Source organism: Ahaetulla prasina, chromosome 13 (assembly GCF_028640845.1).
Source record: "Ahaetulla prasina isolate Xishuangbanna chromosome 13, ASM2864084v1, whole genome shotgun sequence".
Lineage (NCBI taxonomy): Eukaryota > Metazoa > Chordata > Lepidosauria > Squamata > Colubridae > Ahaetulla > Ahaetulla prasina.
Genome location: NC_080551.1, coordinates 11,162,160 through 11,176,936, shown reverse-complemented (window position 1 = coordinate 11,176,936; position 14,777 = coordinate 11,162,160). Strand labels below are relative to the sequence as shown.

The window sequence follows — 14,777 nt, the reverse complement described above, 5'->3', positions numbered from 1 at the left end:
GTGGGTGTTGCACGTTGGTGGTTGTGATACATATTTTGAGTGACAGGGAGCCGCATTAGAGGGGTGAAAGAGCCACATGTGGCTCCAGAGCCGCAGATTGCTGACCCCTGTTCTAGGTTTATTTATTTATTTATTTATTTAATCATATTTTTATACCGCCCTATCTCCCAAGGGACTCAGGTGACTTCTAAGTAGAAAAGCAGAGCTGTGAACTGCAGAAAAAAAATGGGATTTCTCATATAAGGAGGAATTTATGAGGACAACAACTGTTCTGACCTAGGCTTCCCCAGTAGCACGAAGCCGAGTCCTCATCCTGATAAACCCCTTTTATTTAATTTATAGTGAATTCCTCTCCAGCAAATTCTTTTCTCTCCCACAGCCTTTCAAGATAGTTCAGAATTACCGACTTTCATCAGGCTTGGAGAATAGCCAGGCCGATATCTTTCAGCCTCCACACTGTTAACTGACAATACTTGTCAAGAATATAGGAACAGATCTTCACCCAAATGAACTAATTGTCTCCTGCAAACTCTCCTCCTCTTTGCTCCTCTTTATTCCCTATGGGAGGGGCCATTCACCATCCACCTGTGGCTTTACTCCTGAGTTGACCCTTGTTCCTTAGCTATTCCCTTCTCCTGGCCGCTCTGTGCATGCGCACACTGGAAACAGGCTCCAGCTGTTCTTCTGCCTCACTGATGTCTGACTATGAAAGCAGCTGACAACGGTCAGACGGCCCTGGCCCCATCTCTGCCTCCGATGCAGAGCACTCATACAGAACCTTCTCCAGACTCCAGGACTGGCCCATGGTCCTCCCCAACCTCCTCACTATCCAAATCTGCTGCCAGATCCGCTGGCCGCTGGAAGGCCACAGCAAGAACCTTGTCTGGGATGGCCCCTTGTTTCTAGAATCCTTTACCTTAAGAATCTCACCAGATATTTTTCTCTGTCTCATTTGAAAGACCAAGAGCTACTGCCGATAACTCTGGGGATTGCTTTTACTGATTAATGAGATTCACTTTGATCTTTTAATGTCCCTGTTTGTTGTGATTCAATTACCTTAACCGAGAGCCATCGATGAGCCGAAAGTCAAAACTGAGCTGTCAAATACCCTGTTTTAAGGAAGCAGCTCTTTAAAAGATGAAACAAAAAGGGACAAATGCAACTATTTTATCATTCTCTAGGTAAAGTGGATACAGCAGCAAGAGGTTAAAGCGAGGGTTAAAAGGCGAGTCCATCGGAACCACCGTTTCGTTTCCTTCAATGACCCATCTTGGCCCGAAATGTGGTACATGGTAACTATACACTTTGTGTGTGTGTGTGTGTGCATGCGTGCGTGTGTGTAAACAACAACTATTGCCATAGGAAGCTTAAGGTGCCTTAATTGTGGAATGACGTCACAAGGAAGTCATTATTTGAACTCAAATGTATTTTTACTTTATTTTGTTTTGCTTTGCTTTATGGTGTTCTCCTTTGTTTGCTTCTTATATGTATACATTTCAATTATCTTTATAGTGGGTTTATTGGCTCTTATTGCATTTGAGCCTGCTTGAATGGGTTGTTTTAGTGTTGCAGTTAGTTTTGTGGTCATCAACAACAAAATAATAATAGGTCCGTGGAAGGACTTGGTAGGTGGATAAAAATGCTAAATCCAGCCGAGGCATCCAGTTGAACTGGGCAAGCAACCATCATAATGATGTAGGTGCCCAAGTACATGCAGATTTGCAATAAAATTAATTGTTGGGTAAGAGAGGCTGAGATCCCACTTTGGTATAATGACCTGCAAGTTTTAACTACAATGATTTCGGCTTGCAGGTGACTCATCCTATCTTTGCGGGATGCTAGAAGAAGCAGGCCAGAAGTTTGACAAATGAGGATTTTGTTCTCTGTATTTATTAAGAGTTTTCATGTAATAAGAGATGAATTAAAAAAGGGAGGGAGGGAGGAGGGAGGAAAGAAAGAAAGAAAGAAAGAAAGAAAGAAAGAAAGAAAGAAAGAAAGAAAGAAAGAAAGAAAGAAAGAAAGAAAGAAAGAAAGAAAATGTTAAAAAATATATGAAATATATGAATATAGAGCCGTGGTGGCACAGTGGTTAGAGTGTAGTACTGCAGACTACATCTGCTGATCACCAGCTGCCTGCAGTTCAGCAGATCAAATCTCACCAGGCTGAAGGTTGACTCAGCCTTCCATCCTTCCCAGGTGGGTAAAAATGAGGACACAGATGGTTGGGGGCAATAGGCTGACTCTGTAAACCTCTTAGAGAGGGCTGTAAAGCATTATGAAGCGGTATATAAGTCAACATGCTATTGCTACCTTCCTTCCTTCCTTCCTTCCTTCCTTCCTTCCTTCCTTCCTTCCTTCCTTCCTTCCTTCCTTCCTTCTGAGTGGTTAAAATGCAGTATTGCAAACTAACATTGTCCACTGCCAGGAATTCGAGCCTGACCAGCTCAAGGTTGATTCAGCCTCCCATCCTTTTGAGGTTGGTAAAATGAGGACCCAGATTGTTTGGGGGCAAGAGGCTGATTCTGTAAATCTCTTAGAGAGGGCTGTAAAGCACTGTAAAGTGGTAAATAAGTCTAAGTGTTATTGCTGTTGTGTTCTGACCCCCTTCGCCTCCATCCGAGCGATTGCTTAATTAGCCAGCACTATCAGCTCTGGCAACAGAATAGCGAGCATCTGCCAAGTGTCTCTGTTATCTCCCTCGACACCGATGAGTCACCCAGGAACAAACTTCAGCTCTTAGTTAATCAGTTGATTTGCCTGCTACAAAGAGGCACAGCAGTTCTTGCTGCCTTTATATCCTGTGGGGTGTGGCTCCATGACTCAGCACTTCCTAGGCCTGTCCCACCCCTGCTTCTGTTGTTCCCTCCTCTCCTGCCTACAAAACCTAGGGTACAACCAAGCCTGATTGCCATCAGCTGGGTCTGAAGGTGTGGCCTGGGGAGGGGGAAGAGTCAGGGGATGGAGGCCTCGTTATCTTTTCCACCTGGCTTATTTCTGGCTCCTGGAGCTGAGCCAGGCAAGCCGGTGCTCCCGAAGTAAGTCCTGACGGCCCTTCCCGCTCACTTTCCAAGTCACTTTCTGGCAGGAGGCCTGGCTCGGGGGGCGCAGACACAACATGTTGCATTCTACAAGTCCCAATAAAAAAAAGATCATTTCATTCTCTCTGGTTTCCACCCACCCCTAAACAGCAAGAAAAGCAACACACACAGGTAGACTGATAACAAGAGCAGACATTCATTCAGGGTGGTGGTTGTTGTTGGTTTTTTTGTGAGTCCCACGCTGTGCAGGACATTTGCTGGTGTGAAAACCACCTTGGAAATGGTCCGGGTGTTCCCGAAAGTCTTAAAATAACAGCAAAACAGGTTCTCAGCGATTTGCTTGGTGGATTAGCTGAAGCTGAGCTGCTGTACTTTGGAGCAGGCGGCAACTCCTGTACACTCTACAAGGGAAGTTTCACATCGAATGCTTTACAGTCGCTAATCTTGCCAGCTGCGAGAAAAGGACAATAACTCCGGCCATGTTGCTTCTGTCTGCTTCAGGTTGCAGCTACGGCATCAGGTTAAATCCAGAAAAAAAGGACCTGAGTCTGAAGCGAAAAAGTTCAACCTTGGGAATAAAATGCACTGTGCTTATTTCAGCTGCCAAGGTCTGAACCCAGCCAGCGTCTGAACTAATGCAGTCATTCTTTCATAACCAAGAGAATGGCCGTTACATATTTAAGGAGGGTTCATAAAACACCCCAAAGGATCCATTAGGAAGGTTTAACTACTATAGGTTAGTCCTCAACCTTATGACCACAATGGAGCCCCAAAATTTATGTGGCTAAGTGAGAAATTTGTTAAGTGAGTCTCACCCCGTTTTACCACCTTTCTTGACACATTTGTTAAGCGGATCACGGCAGTTGTTAACTTAGTCACATGGTGGTTAAGGGAATCTGGCTCCCCCATTGGCTTTGCTTGTCAGAGAAGGTCACCAAAGAGGGAATCACCTGACGCTGGAGCACTGCAACCGTCATAAGTGCGAGTCAGTTGCCAAGCATCTGAATGTAAATCACGTGACCATGGGGATGCTGCAGTGGTCATAAGTGTGAAAAATGTCTGTGAGTCATTTTTTCCAGTCCCGGTTGTAAGTTCGAACAGTTGCTAAGCAAACTATTGTAAGTTGAGGGACTACCTGTACTGAACTTCTGGCGTCTTCATTCCGCATTCACCAAATCCTTGCTTAATACTTGGTGACCATTTGAAGTTATGACAGATCTCCCCCGAAGATAGTTAAGGACTCCGTTTCAGAGTTCCAGTGGCTACACCCATAAACCAGGGGTGAAATGCTCCCAGTTTGGACCGGATCACCCCATCCGGTAGCAATGGTAGCGGCTGGTTTGCAGAACTGGTAGCAAAAATCCCTGCCCCATCCCCACCCATGTCCAGCTGAGCCACATGATCATTAGAGGTTTTTTATTTTACTTTTAAAAGCATTTTTTCTTTGGCCAAAAAAATGCTTTTAAAACTTAAAAAAAAAAGTCTCTGATGATCACGCGGCTCAGCTGGGATCATCAGAACCTTTTGAAAGCATTTTTCTACAACCTCTTCAGCCAAAGAGTTTGTAAAAAAAATGCTTTTGAAGGGTTCTGGCGATGAGGCAACTCAGCTGGGATCGTCAAAACCCTTTAAAAGCACTTTTTCCGAGGAGGTTGTAGAAAAAATGCTTTTAAAAGGCTCCTCTGGCGATCCCAGCTGAGTTGCCTGATCATCAGAGGCTTTTAAAAGCATTTTTTTACAACCTCTTTGGCTGAAGAGATTGTAGGAAAAATGCTTTTAAAAGTTAAAAAAAAAAGTTGGCCATGCCCACCAGTCACATTACCTTCCCACCAAGCCACGCCCACAGAACCGGTAGTAACAAATTTTACATTTCGCCACTGCCATAAACACCAGGCAACCATATGACCATATTTTAGGCGCATAAAAGTAACTGGCTTACTTTGATGGCTGGGTGCAGCATTCCCCAGTCATGTGACTGTGATTTACAAGGTTTCCTGCCTTTCCAACCAGTTTCTGTTCTAAACTGCCTGTAGGAATGAATGGATTGTCTCAGTGACAACAGCATTTGCTTCACAACTACCACTTCTGCTGAACAGTTGCCATAAAAAAAGCTCATAAAATTAGATCCGCCACGCGAGGGTTCCAATTTACAACTGTCATGGCCGATGGGGGGAATTTTAGGCTTCGTTATAGTCATAAGTCAAGGATTACTGTATAGAAGCCAACCAGGTTGGCTATTGAAGGTTATTTCCCCATTCCCAATGGGATATACCGTATTTTTCGGAGTATAAGACGCACCGGAGTATAAGACACACCTTAGTTTTTGGGGAGGAAAATAAGAAAAAAGCTGATTGGCGGGTGGATCAGCCTCCCGGAATACCCCCAATCAGCTGTTCCCAGAGGTGAATTTTAGCAAGTTGTGAGCTCTGTGCCTTGCTTTTTTTTTTTTTGCTTTTTTTTTCTGCCCTTGAAACTCCTCAGAAAAAACTTTTTTCTGCCTCTGAGAGCCTCCGAAACAGCTTCAGAAAAAAGCCTCTGAAGCTCTGTTTGGGGGCTTCTTTTCTGAAGCTCCATTTCTGATGCTTTTTTCAGCCTCTGAAACCTCCGTTTGAGAAGCTGGGCGAGGCTACATTCGGAGTATAAGACGCACCAAGATTTTCACCCTCTTTTTGGGGGGGAAAAGATGCGTCTTATACTCCGAAAAATACGGTAGTTTTTAATCACATGCCGAGTACAGAGATAGATGTGGGACACACAAATCTCTCCAAGAAATGGGAAGGGCAGAGGACTTGAGAGTCACAGCTGAACAAACACAATTGCATCTACTGCCTGGGGCAGTGGCTTCTTTTATCTCACCTAGGGCTGGTCCTTCCATTTTCAAACTCAGAATAAGCTACTGGAAGGCTGTCTTTTTGACATGAGTGTGACAGGTACGGGAAGGAAAGCAACAGTACACTCACTGCTGTCTTTGTTCTCAGCATTGTGAAGACAACAACAGCGAATGCAGGTCCGAAATGAATGTCCTGGGAGCTTGGCAAAGAGGATACACGGGCAAAGGTGTCGTAGTGACTATCCTTGATGACGGCATAGAGAGGAATCACCCTGATCTTATACAGAACTATGTAAGTAAAGGTGGGAGCGGTTTGGCACAACACAAGAGAAAGAAGCAGGGAAGTTTGCTAAGCTCTAGAACAGAATAGAATAACAGAGTTGGAAGGGACCTTGGAGGTCTTCTAGTCCAACCCCTGCCCAGGCAGGAAACCCTACACCACTTCAGACAAATGGTTATCCACCATCTTCTTAAAAACTTCCAGTGTTGGAGCATTCACAACTTCTGGAGGCAAGTTGTTCCACTGATTAATTGTTCTAACTGTTAGGAAATTTCTCCTTAGTTCTAAGTTGCTTCTCTCCTTGATTAGTTTCCACCCATTGCTTCTTGTCCTGTCCTCAGGTGCTTTGGAGAATAGCTTGACTCCCTCTTCTTTGTGGCAGCCCCTGAGATATTGGAAGACTGCTATCATGTCTCCCCTAGTCCTTCTTTTCATTAAACTAGACATACCCAGTTCCTGCAACCGTTCTTCATGTTTTAGCCTCCAGTCCCCTAATCATCTTTGTTGCTCTTCTCTGCCCTCTTTCTAGAGTCTCCACATTTTTTTTTACATTGTGGCGACCAAAACTGGATGCAGTATTCCAAGTGTGGCCTTACCAAAGCATTATAAAGTGGTATTAACACTTCATGTGATCTTGATTTTGTGATGCCAGCTGACTTTGATATTTCAGCGAAAAAAATCAAGGCAGTTATTCTGGTAGCGAATGAAGATAAATATATGTGTCCTAGGATAATGTCACAGGATCAAATCTTGAGTCATTCACTGGGACCAAAAGTTTACTCTACCAAGCTGTTGGGCTCATACTGCAGCCCATCATCAGGGAATTTCTCTGTCTCCAGAATATTCTGGTTGTGTCCAAGACAGTAGGGGAAATGGAGTAGGGCAGTGATGGCTAACCTTTTTGCCATCGCATGCCAAAAGCGGGGGGAGCATGGGGGGTGGGTCGCACTTGTGTGTGCCCACACCCACAATTCTATGTGCCTTGCCCCCTGCGCTCCCCCAACTTATGGCATGTGATGGCCCAGTGGGCCCAATAGGTCCCACTGGATGTTGTCAAATGGGCCATTTCCGACTTCCGGAGGGCCTCTGGGGGGATGGGGAAAGCCGTTTTCGCCCTCCCCGGGCTCCTAGAAAGGCTTTGGAGCCTGGGGAGAGAGAGAAACAGGCCTTCCCCACCCCCACAGGCCCTCCGGAGGCAGTAAACAGCCTGTTTCCCTACTTCCAGTGGGCCCAGAGGCCTGAAAATCAGCTGGCTGTCATGCACACGTGCGCTGGAACTGAGCTTGCATGCCCACCAATATGGCGGCATGCGTGCCACAGGTTTACCATCATGGGAGTAGGGTCTCACCCAGGACCCTGCAAAGGGCCCGTAGGTTTCTTTTGTCACCTAGTCTGCAACTGTGTTTCCATAACAAGGGGGTCTTAGAACAATTGTTTTAAGAGTACCTAAGTTTGAAGTTTTGCCCTCTTTTCTTTCTCTGTCTTTTTTTTTTCTTGGATGTTGTGTAGAGGGAGGCAATCTTTGGATTCAAAGCAGGCAAAAGTGCCTTGGATCTGACATGGGTTCCCTCTTTCTGTACGTTCTTGTTTGAGTTAAGGAGATGGCGACAGGACAGCAGGACAGCACACAACCGTTAGTTACCTCTGTAATGCATCTGAAACAAGTATTTTCCTCAGCTTGGATAGCTGCAAGTCTTGGAAAAGGCGCCATTATTTTAAGGAGTTGAAGACCGGCTGAGCGAGAATGTCTAGGCCATCCCCAAAGGACTTAGCCCGCTTTCAATTCCAGCACTACACACACCTCTTGTGTTGGTCTTCCAGCTTGGATATCCGAGAGCGGTGAACTTCTCTGAGGGCCTCTTTCAGCTCAAGAAATCAGTTTTCTTTTTGCAAACGGCTTTGAACCAGTAAATAAGCAAGCCAGAGAACGACTTGTCCTGTTGAATGCAGCGAAGCTCACTTTTAAATAAACCAGGGTAGGCTTGTTGGTTTGGATAGACCTTGATGCAGAGATTGGAATCCTTTAAAAAAAAAAAAAACCTGCTGAGATCTTTGGAAGAAGAACAAGGTTAGAAGCAGAGTGAAAAAGAGGTTTTATAGAAGACAGAATAAGTTGAGTTGAAAGGGAGCTCGGAGGTCTTCTAGTCCAACTCCCGGCTCAAGCAGGAGACCATTCCAGACAAATGGCTGTCCAATCTCTTTTTTAAAAAAAACTCCAGTAATGGAGCACCCACAACTTCTGGTTAATTGTTCTCGCTGTTAGGAAGTTTCTCCTCGGTCTAAATTAAACGGATAATCTAATCCATCTAGATTATCTAGATCTCATTCGATAAGCTTCTACCCATTGCTCATTGTGTCTGGTTTTTGATTTATTTTTTAGTTGTGCTTTAGGTTATTTATTTTTTTCCTCCCTTAGGACCCCCATGCAAGCTATGATGTCAATGGAAATGATGAAGACCCAACTCCGCGCTATGATCCAAGCAATGAAAATAAGTGTGTTCCATTTTTTTCCTCTTCCTTTCTCTCTCTCTCTCTCTCTTACCACTCCATGTTAAGAATAGAATTGGGTTGCCTTTTACTATGTGCCCTCTGTTTTTGTAATTAGCTAGTGAAGCATTTGCCTATCAGCCTGAAAAGCAGCAAGCTACTATGCCCCTACCATGCTTCCTGCCCAAATAACCCGCCTTCGAAAGGCCTCATTCAAAGGGAGAGTTTTACGCGTGCAAAGGAAAATTCCAAATTTGGCTAAAGGATGAGTCTTTGGGAGAATGCAAAGCAGATAATCTTAACATCTGTTTTGTATGTCACAGCCATGTGGCCCCGTGTGGCTTGCCAAGCTGAAAGTTTTAGCTAATGGGAGATTTTTACAAGGACCTGGGGGGGAGGGGGAGGGACGGGAATGGAGAAAGGGGCAAGTCAATCAGTTTCAGGTTGCGAGTATATTATATATTTTAAGCAAGGCTCATTAGCTTTTTTTTTTTTTTTATTGAAAGAGTTTTAAAAAAAACAAAAACATTTTCCCCCTTTTTTCCCCCTCCCTCCCAAAAAAAAAACAAACCTGCTGAGATCTTTGGAAGAAGAACAAGGTTAGAAGCAGAGTGAAAAAGAGGTTTTACAGAAGACAGAATAAGTTGAGTTGAAAGGGAGCTCGGAGGTCTTCTAGTCCAACTCCCGGCTCAAGCAGGAGACCATTCCAGACAAATGGCTGTCCAATCTCTTTTTTAAAAAAAACTCCAGTAATGGAGCACCCACAACTTCTGGTTAATTATTCTCGCTGTTAGGAAGTTTCTCCTCTGTCTAAATTAAACGGATAATCTAATCCATCTAGATTATCTAGATCTCATTCGATAAGCTTCTACCCATTGCTCATTGTGTCTGGTTTTTTATTTATTTTTTAGTTGTGCTTTAGGTTATTATTTATTTTTTTCCTCCCTTAGGACCCCCATGCAAGCTATGATGTCAATGGAAATGATGAAGACCCAACTCCGCGCTATGATCCAAGCAATGAAAATAAGTGTGTTCCATTTTTTTCCTCTTCCTTTCTCTCTCTCTCTCTCTTTTACCACTCCATGTTAAGAATAGAATTGGGTTGCCTTTACTATGTGCCCTCTGTTTTTGTAATTAGCTAGTGAAGCATTTGCCTATCAGCCCGAAAAGCAGCAGGCTACTATGCCCCTACCATGCTTCCTGCCCAAATAACCCGCCTTCGAAAGGCCTCATTCAAAGGGAGAGTTTTACGCGTGCAAAGGAAAATTCCAAATTTGGCTAAAGGGTGAGTCGTTGGGAGAATGCAAAACGGATAATCTTAACATCTGTTTTTGTAGATAATCAATCCATTTTTTCCATTCAATTAAATATCTTTCCTGCGTATTGTCTTTTAAAACGCTGAGATTTTAGCCATCTCAGCCAAATTAATAACTTTCAATATCCATTCTTCTATTGTAGGTATCTCTTCTTTCTTCCAGTATTGTCCAATCAACAGTCTTGCTGCTGTTATTAAGTTCAAAATCAATTTAGTCTCAATCCCTGTACAATCCATTATAATTCCCAAAAGGAAAAATTGTGGCAGGAACTTTATCTTCTTCTTCAGTACATTTTGAATAATCCACCAAATTCTTATCCAAAAGACCTTAATTTTCTTGCAAGTCCACCAAATATGAAAATATGTAGCATCATCACAATCACACCTCCAACATTTCGCTTGGATATTAGGATACATACATGATAATTTTTTGGGATCTAAATGCCATCTATAAAACATCTTATAAAAATTTTCCCTTAAATTCTGTGCTTGTGTAAACTTAACATTTCTAACCCAAATTTTCTCCCATGTTTCCAACATTATTGGTTCCTGAATATTCTGTGCCCATTTTATCATACAATCCTTTACCAAATCCTTTTCCGAATCTATTTCAAGCAACACATTATACAATCTCTTTATATGCTCCTGGGTCTGATTTCTAATTTGCTTTATTAAATTTTCCTCCTTTGCATTATACCAATTTTTTGATCTTCTTTCCATCTAGCACTTATTTGCCCATATTGAAACCAAGTATAATTCCTCCCTTCTTCATTTAATACCTGTAATGATTTTAATTGCAATCTACCTCCTTCAGCATACAAAAGTTCTTTATATGTAATCATTTCCTGTTTCTGTTCTATATTTATATTCTCTATTGCATGTCTAGGGCTCGCCCATATAGGAATCTTATAATCTAATTTATAGGAATATTTATTCCAGACCAAAAGAGCACTTCTCAACACATGATTCTTAAAAGCCCTATCCACTTTTTTCCATAAAATAAGTACGCATGCCATCCATATAACAAGTCATAACCTTCTATATTCAAAATTCTTTCCTCTGTTAAGTTAAACCAGTCACTTATTACTGAAAGGGTTACTGCTTCATAATATAGTTTAAAATTAGGCATTCTTAAACCACCTCTTTCCCGTGAATCCTGTATTATTTTCATTTTAACCTCGCCTTTTACCCTGCCATATAAATTTATTAATCCCTCTGCCAATCTTCCAAATTTTTATCCTTTTTAATTATAGGTATCATCTGGAACAGAAACAAAATCTAGGTAACACATTCATTTTAATAGCAATCCTTCCCAATAGGGATAACTGCAATTTCTTCCAGCCATTCATATCATTCTGAACTTTTGCCATAGCAAGTCATAATTATTCTTATAAAGTTTCTTGTTCGATGAGCTAATATAGACCCCTAAATATTTAACCTTTTTTACTACCTCAAATCCTGTCATTTCCTCTAGTTTTGTTTCTGTTGTATAGACATATTTTTAATTATCACTTTTGTTTTATTCTGATTTATTTTAAATCCTGATACCTTTCCATATTTATCAATTACTTCCAACAAAATCTACTTGAATTTATAGGATTCATTAACGTAACCACTACATCATCTGCAAAAGCTCTAACTTTGTACTCATATTGTCTAATCTTAATTCCTCTATTTTCATTAATTCTCGTATTTTATCTAATAATGGTTCCAGAGTCAAAACAAAACAATAATGGTGATAAGGGACATCCCTGTCTTGTTCCTTTCGCAATCTTAATAACTTCTGTCAAACTACCATTTACTATAATCTGTGCTGTTTGCTCTCCATAAATCGCTTTAATTATTCTAATAAAACAGTCTCCAAATTGCATTTTCTATTAATTTAAATAAAAATCCCAATGCAATCGATCAAAGGCTTTCTCTGCATCCAAAAAATAAGTGCCGCTGAAGTATTCTTCTTTCCATCTAGCACTTATTTGCCCATATTGAAACCAAGTATAATTCCTCCTTCTTCATTTAATACCTGTAATGATTTTAATTGCAATCTACCTCCTTCAGCATACAAAAGTTCTTTATATGTAATCATTTCCTGTTTCTGTTCTATATTTATATTCTCTATTGCATGTCTAGGGCTCGCCCATATAGGAATCATATAATCTAATTTATAGGAATATTTATTCCAGACCATAAAGAGCACTTCTCAACACATGATTCTTAAAAGCCCTATCCACTTTTTTCCATAAAATAAGTACGCATGCCATCCATATAACAAGTCATAACCTTCTATATTCAAAATTCTTTCCTCTGTTAAGTTAAACCAGTCACTTATTACTGAAAGGGTTACTGCTTCATAATATAGTTTAAAATTAGGCATTCTTAAACCACCTCTTTCCCGTGAATCCTGTATTATTTTCATTTTAACCTCGCCTTTTACCCTGCCATATAAATTTATTAATCCCTCTGCCAATCTTCCAAATTTTTATCCTTTTTAATTATAGGTATCATCTGGAACAGAAACAAAATCTAGGTAACACATTCATTTTAATAGCAATCCTTCCCAATAGGGATAACTGCAATTTCTTCCAGCCATTCATATCATTCTGAACTTTTGCCATAGCAAGTCATAATTATTCTTATAAAGTTTCTTGTTCGATGAGCTAATATAGACCCCTAAATATTTAACCTTTTTACTACCTCAAATCCTGTCATTTCCTCTAGTTTTTGTTTCTGTTGTATAGACATATTTTTAATTATCACTTTTGTTTTATTCTGATTTATTTTAAATCCTGATACCTTTCCATATTTATCAATTACTTCCAACAAAATCTACTTGAATTTATAGGATTCATTAACGTAACCACTACATCATCTGCAAAAGCTCTAACTTTGTACTCATATTGTCTAATCTTAATTCCTCTATTTTCATTAATTCTCGTATTTTATCTAATAATGGTTCCAGAGTCAAAACAAACAATAATGGTGATAAGGGACATCCCTGTCTTGTTCCTTCATAATCTTAATAACTTCTGTCAAACTACCATTTACTATAATCTGTGCTGTTTGCTCTCCATAAATCGCTTTAATTATTCTAATAAAACAGTCTCCAAATTGCATTTTCTCTATTAATTTAAATAAAAAATCCCAATGCAATCGATCAAAGGCTTTCTCTGCATCCAAAAAAATAAGTGCCGCTGAAGTATTCTTCTTTTCCAAATATTCCAATATATTAATAATCTGTCTAACATTATTCCTCATCTGCCTCCCTTTTATAAAACCAGATTGATCAGTATGAATTCTTTGTTGTAAAACTAACATTAATCTATTTGCTATTATTTTTACAAAATCTTATAATCATTATTTAAAAGTGAAATCGGCCTATAGTTACCAGGTTTAGAGCAGTCTTGCTCCTCTTTGGTATCAGTGAAATAAAAGATGTTTTCCATGACGGGGGTATTCCCACTCCTAATTGTATCTGATTAAATAATTCTTTAAGTGGGCCTAATATTTCATCCTGTGTTTTTTTATAATAAGTTGCTGTAAGACCATCTGTACCAGGGGTTTTCCCCATTTTAATTGTTTAATTGCCTCCACTATTTCTCCAGTAGCTATCGGCCGGTTCAGCTCCTCCTCTGTTCTAATGTTAGAATATTCACCTTATAATCTTTCAAATAATCATAAATGTCCCTATCCAATATTTTGTCTTTTGCATATAGTGCAGTATAAAATTCTGAGAATGCCTTTTAATTTTATCCTGTTGATATATCTCTTTACCTTTATATTCTATTTTTGTATGACACGTGCTTTCTGTTTCTTCCTTAAATTATATGCCAACCATCTCCCAGGTTTATTTGCATTACAAAAGTATTATGTTTAGCATATTGTATATTCGTTGCCACCTGGTCTGCCATTAACATATTAAATTGACTCTGTAATATTTTTATAGCCTCTTTAAGTTTATGATCTTGTGGGTTTTGAATTAATAACTGTTGCTTCCTTTGAATTTCTTCTTCCAAATATCTACGCTGCCTTTGTTTATTATTCCTTTGTCTGTTGTCCAAATAAATCAATATCCTCTAATAAACGCTTTGCTCGCTTCCCACACAGTTCCTATAGGTGTCCCTTTGTACATATTAAAATCAAAAAATTCTTTTAACTGTTTCTTACAATAAGTTACATTATCCTCATATCTAAACAGATTTTCATTCAACCTCCATGTTCTACCACCTTTTTTCCCTTGTAATAATTCCATCCATACTGGGCTATGGTCAGTTAAACACCTCGAAATATCTTCGCTTTTCTTCACCCTAGAAAGCAAGTGATTAGAAATTAAAATAAAATCAATGCGTGGAAAAGATTGATGCCTATCAGAAAAAAAAGTAAAATCTCTCTCATCTGGATTCCGTAACCTCCATATATCTCTAAACTCAAAGTCTTCCATCATTTCAAAAAAGGATTTTGGTAATTTTGCATGTATAGGTATCTTCTTGGAGGAGGTTCTCTTATCCCTTCTTGTATCAATTACTCCATTCCAGTCTCCTAATAAAATAAACGAACTATAATCCCAGAGGGTCAACCTCTCATGTAACATTTTGTAAAACTTTTCTTGTTGCTGATTAGGTGCATAAATACCTATCAACAAAGTCTTTTTTGCATCTATCACCAGTTCAATAGCAATAAATCTTCCTTGAATATCTGCCTCAATTAGCTTAGCTGGTATATCCTTCCTGATATATACAACAATTCCATGCTTCTTTTCCAAAGCTGATGCAACAAAATGGTTACCCAATTTTGAATTAATTAAATATTTTTGGTCTGATAATTTTATAT

General features: G+C 40.1%; 1 protein-coding gene across 1 annotated transcript in view; it reads left to right on the top strand.

Moving 5' to 3' along the window:
- Positions 1-14,777, top strand: part of PCSK6 (proprotein convertase subtilisin/kexin type 6) — a 157,090-nt gene that overhangs the window by 50,857 nt on the left and 91,456 nt on the right. The window contains exons 3-5 of the mRNA XM_058156640.1: positions 1,182-1,292; positions 6,017-6,160; positions 8,565-8,641. Coding sequence (XP_058012623.1) covers positions 1,182-1,292; positions 6,017-6,160; positions 8,565-8,641 — 332 coding nt within the window. The remainder of the gene's footprint in view (positions 1-1,181; positions 1,293-6,016; positions 6,161-8,564; positions 8,642-14,777) is intronic.